General features: G+C 44.0%; 1 protein-coding gene across 1 annotated transcript in view; it reads left to right on the top strand.

Moving 5' to 3' along the window:
• The first annotated feature begins 3,535 nt into the window (after positions 1 to 3,535).
• The window catches only part of NOM1 (nucleolar protein with MIF4G domain 1), a 14,259-nt gene continuing 14,064 nt past the window's right edge, over positions 3,536 to 3,730 (top strand). Inside the window, exon 1 of the mRNA XM_014309362.1 lies at positions 3,536 to 3,545. Coding sequence (XP_014164837.1) covers positions 3,536 to 3,545 — 10 coding nt within the window. The remainder of the gene's footprint in view (positions 3,546 to 3,730) is intronic.

Here is a 3,730-nt window from a genome sequence, read left to right as displayed (position 1 = left end):
TCTAAAAGTCTTTCTGGTGCTGCTTTGATATTTCCTGTGGTGATAAATATTCTCAATAGCTGCAAATTACAAAAGAGCCAGAATCTACCTATGTGCATTATGTAGTCACTAAGGCACATTTTCATGGCATGTGGGAGGGGATCAGGAGACAATAGCAGACAGGCAGCTAAAGGAATTGTATTCTGCTCATTCTGCTGAGGGCTGGGAAATAATAACCCATTAATATAAAGTGATAGGAAAGGAAACCTGCTAACAAAGATTATCTCAGCAGACTATTTTATATGAACTTTCATTTCCAGTGAATCATGCCATTATGCTCAATTTCATTGCAAATGTGAAGCCTGCCCTCGTGGCTTGTTCTCTGATGTGGGATCACTGTCAAAACAAAGAACAATTACAAAATGTTCCCTCAGCTCCAAATTCCTGTTTGGTAAGTGATGCTCACATGATGCAGGGATCTAAAAGTGAAATATGTGAAATGGAAACTGGATTTCCTCACTTTTCTGGTATTTAGACAACACAGGAACGTTGAAAGAATCCTTGGCAGGAGTTTCTAATTTATTCACATTTTAGACCTTAAGAAGACTGTATTTACCAGTTACTCAAAGCCAAATTGATAAATGCAAAATAATAAACCACAGTATTCTGGGATAGGATCTGAAATATTTGTTGTAATGTATTTCTTTTGATAAGGCATCCCTAGATTTGAACGCTGGCTTAGTCTATTAAGCAGATTGGTATTTCTTTAAATATTACATTTTCTTGACTATGATATTTATACTTTGTCTGAAATATTGTTTTAATTCTTTGAAAGTATTTTTACTTCAAAAACAGGTAATAATAATTCTATTCATACATTTTGCAAAAGTAACATGCCTATTTTGATCCAAATTTGGGATTATGGGGTTTAGCAAAATACATGCTCTTCACATTTTGCTTTGTGACATGAATTATTGAAGAAGGAAAATAATGGCATTTTCTCTATTTGAAGATACATGAAATTTCCCATTATTGGAAAGCTTTCTTTCCCTGACTAACAAATTACATTATTAGACACAAGGAAGATGCAAATCTTAGGGTTCTAAAAGCACCTAATATTTTCTCAAATTATATTCAGCTGTATTTATCTTGCATTCTGGCATGCTGCTGGATTACTGTTATCAATAAATCTATAAATAGGATGCAAAATGCATGTGAGCTGTCTGTGTATGAATAAAGAGTGGCCTGGCAATAAATTACAACATAATATATAGTTTAAAATGTAGCAAAAGGAATGCCTTGACAAATCAATGCAACATATTTTGTCAGTGAGGATGAAAGATTCATTAAGCATCAGCCTTGAGAAAGCTGAATTTCTGAGGCATGGGTCACCTAGGACATATGATGTAATCAGAGAATATGGAAACATGCATAGAAAGACAAAAATAATCTTCTGAGTAATAAAGCCATACTAAATTGTCAGGCAAAATGTAAGTCCTGTGCAGTAGTTCATTGTCCAGAAGAAGCCAGGAGTACCATGACAAACAAAATGGAACCTGATTTCCTCTGGATTTGGCCCCCACAGCAGGTTCAAGACCAACTATTTTCTGAAACTGGCTCATGTGTGCTGGCTCTCATTTGTGTTTTTCTCATGTCTGCTAATATCTAGGCTCATCTTGAGGCTATTTGTACAGCCAAGAAATTCTTTCCTCTTCCCAGTTTTCAATGAAACTTGGGAAAATTCTGTGTTTTGGGGAACTCCAGTCATCGGCCAGACATGACTGGCACACACCCAGCAGGCTCCATAAGCCTGGAGCACAGCAGAGACTAAAAATAAGACTGTCCAATTGGTTTTCCTTCTGACAGCAGCAAAATGCCATGGGACATTTAATTTCCTCTGATCACATGGATGACAGACAAGCTGTCACCAGCTGTGCGGAGCCAGGAAGATGCATGCCTGTGGCAGGGACACAAACCCCAGCAGTGGCATCACCTCGTCCTGAACAGTGGTGAGGGTGGAAATGCCCCAGGAGAAGTTGGCACCAGTCACAGAATGCCAGAATGGGTCACAGTGGGTCATCTGGGCCAACCTCCCTGCTCAAGAAGGGTCATCCCCAAGCACACAGCGCAGGAATGCATCCAGATGCTTCTGGAATTCCTGCAGTAAGGGAGACTCCACATCCTCTCTGGGCAATCTGTTCCAGGGCATGGTCACCCACACAACAGTTCTTCATATTTAGGTGGAACTTCTGTGCATCAGTTCCTGCCCATTGCCTCTTGTGCTATTGCTTGGTACCACACCGAAGAGCCTGGTCCGTCCTCTTGGCACCCTCCCATAGACATTTATGTGCATTAATGAGGTCCCCTCTCAGTCATCTCTTTTAGAGGCCCTGCTCCCTCAGCCTTTTCTCATAAGAGAGATGCTCCAGTCCCTTAATCTGCTTTGTACCCTCCACTGGACTTGCTCCGTGTCCTGAGGAGCCCAGAACTGCACACAGCACTCCAGATGTGCCTCACAAGAGCTGAGCAGAGAGGCAGCATCACCTCCCTGACCTGCTGACAATGGCCTTCCCTTGGCCACAAGGAAATGCTGGTGACTCATGAACAGCTTGTCATCCATCAGCACCCCCAAGTTCCTCTACAGAAGACCGTGGACATGGATATTGGCTCTGGCACACTCAGGAACAGACACCTGAGCTTGGCAGTGTTGGAAGGGGCTTAAAATGTGGGTCTTGGCAGGTGGAGGGGTGGCCAGGGGCTGGTGTTCCTCAGCTCCTCAAGAGGCATCAGCGAGAGCCTCGTGCCCCATGGGAACCCGTTGCCCTGATTTTTGAAGATTTTCTAAGCCTTCTGATGTTTACATTCTTGTAGCAAACTTTCTCACACACTTTTTGTAAACAACTTATTGTTTTGCATTCTTTTATGGAGGAGGAGAAATTTGATGGACTGTTGGTTTGTCCAGTGTCATTGGAAAGGTGGCACTTTCACCCTCCAATCCACTGTCACTTTTGGAAAACTATAAATGTTTGAGTCAGAAAATAAACTTCCTTTTTCTTCACCTTGAGAGCAGTGGCATGTGCACTTGTGTTGTTTCATGTCCTATAGTGACAGGAGCCTTGTGATCACAGCCAGGGCTGTGATGGACAAATTGCTCCAATCCTTGGTGTAAGAGGGACCAGCCTTGCACTTTCTTTCTTTCTGAAGCATGGAAGCATATGTTACAGACCCTGGTGAAGGGTCTGTAACATAAATCCTATAAACAGTGGTTGAGGGAGCTGGGTTGTTTAGCCTGGAGAAAAGGAGGTTTCGGAGTGACCTTATCACTCTCTACAACCACCTGTAGCCAGGTGGGGGTCGGGACCTTCTCCCAGGTAACAAGTGATAGGACGAGGGGACACAGCCTCAAACTGCACCAGCAGATGTTCAGGTTGGACATCAGGAGAAATTTCTTCACAGAAAGGGTGACTGGAATGGACTGCCCAGGGACGTGGTGGAGTCCCGGTCCCTGGAGGTGTTTTTTAAGCACTGTACTTAATGCCGCGGTCTAGTCGCCGCGATGGTGTTCGGTCATAGGCTGGACTCGATGATCTCAGAGGTCTTTTCCGACCCAATTTATTCTATTATTCTGTGAATCTTAAATACATGCGCACAAACGAGGCGATCTCTACGGACCGAGCGCCTGTGAAGCGGCACTCCAGGGCCGCGTCCCCTCAGAGCCGCGGCCGGCCGCCCCCCCCCGCGGCGGCGCGGG

This window comes from Geospiza fortis, unplaced genomic scaffold (assembly GCF_000277835.1).
Source record: "Geospiza fortis unplaced genomic scaffold, GeoFor_1.0 scaffold282, whole genome shotgun sequence".
Lineage (NCBI taxonomy): Eukaryota > Metazoa > Chordata > Aves > Passeriformes > Thraupidae > Geospiza > Geospiza fortis.
This window is presented reverse-complemented; position numbering and strand designations above follow the sequence as displayed.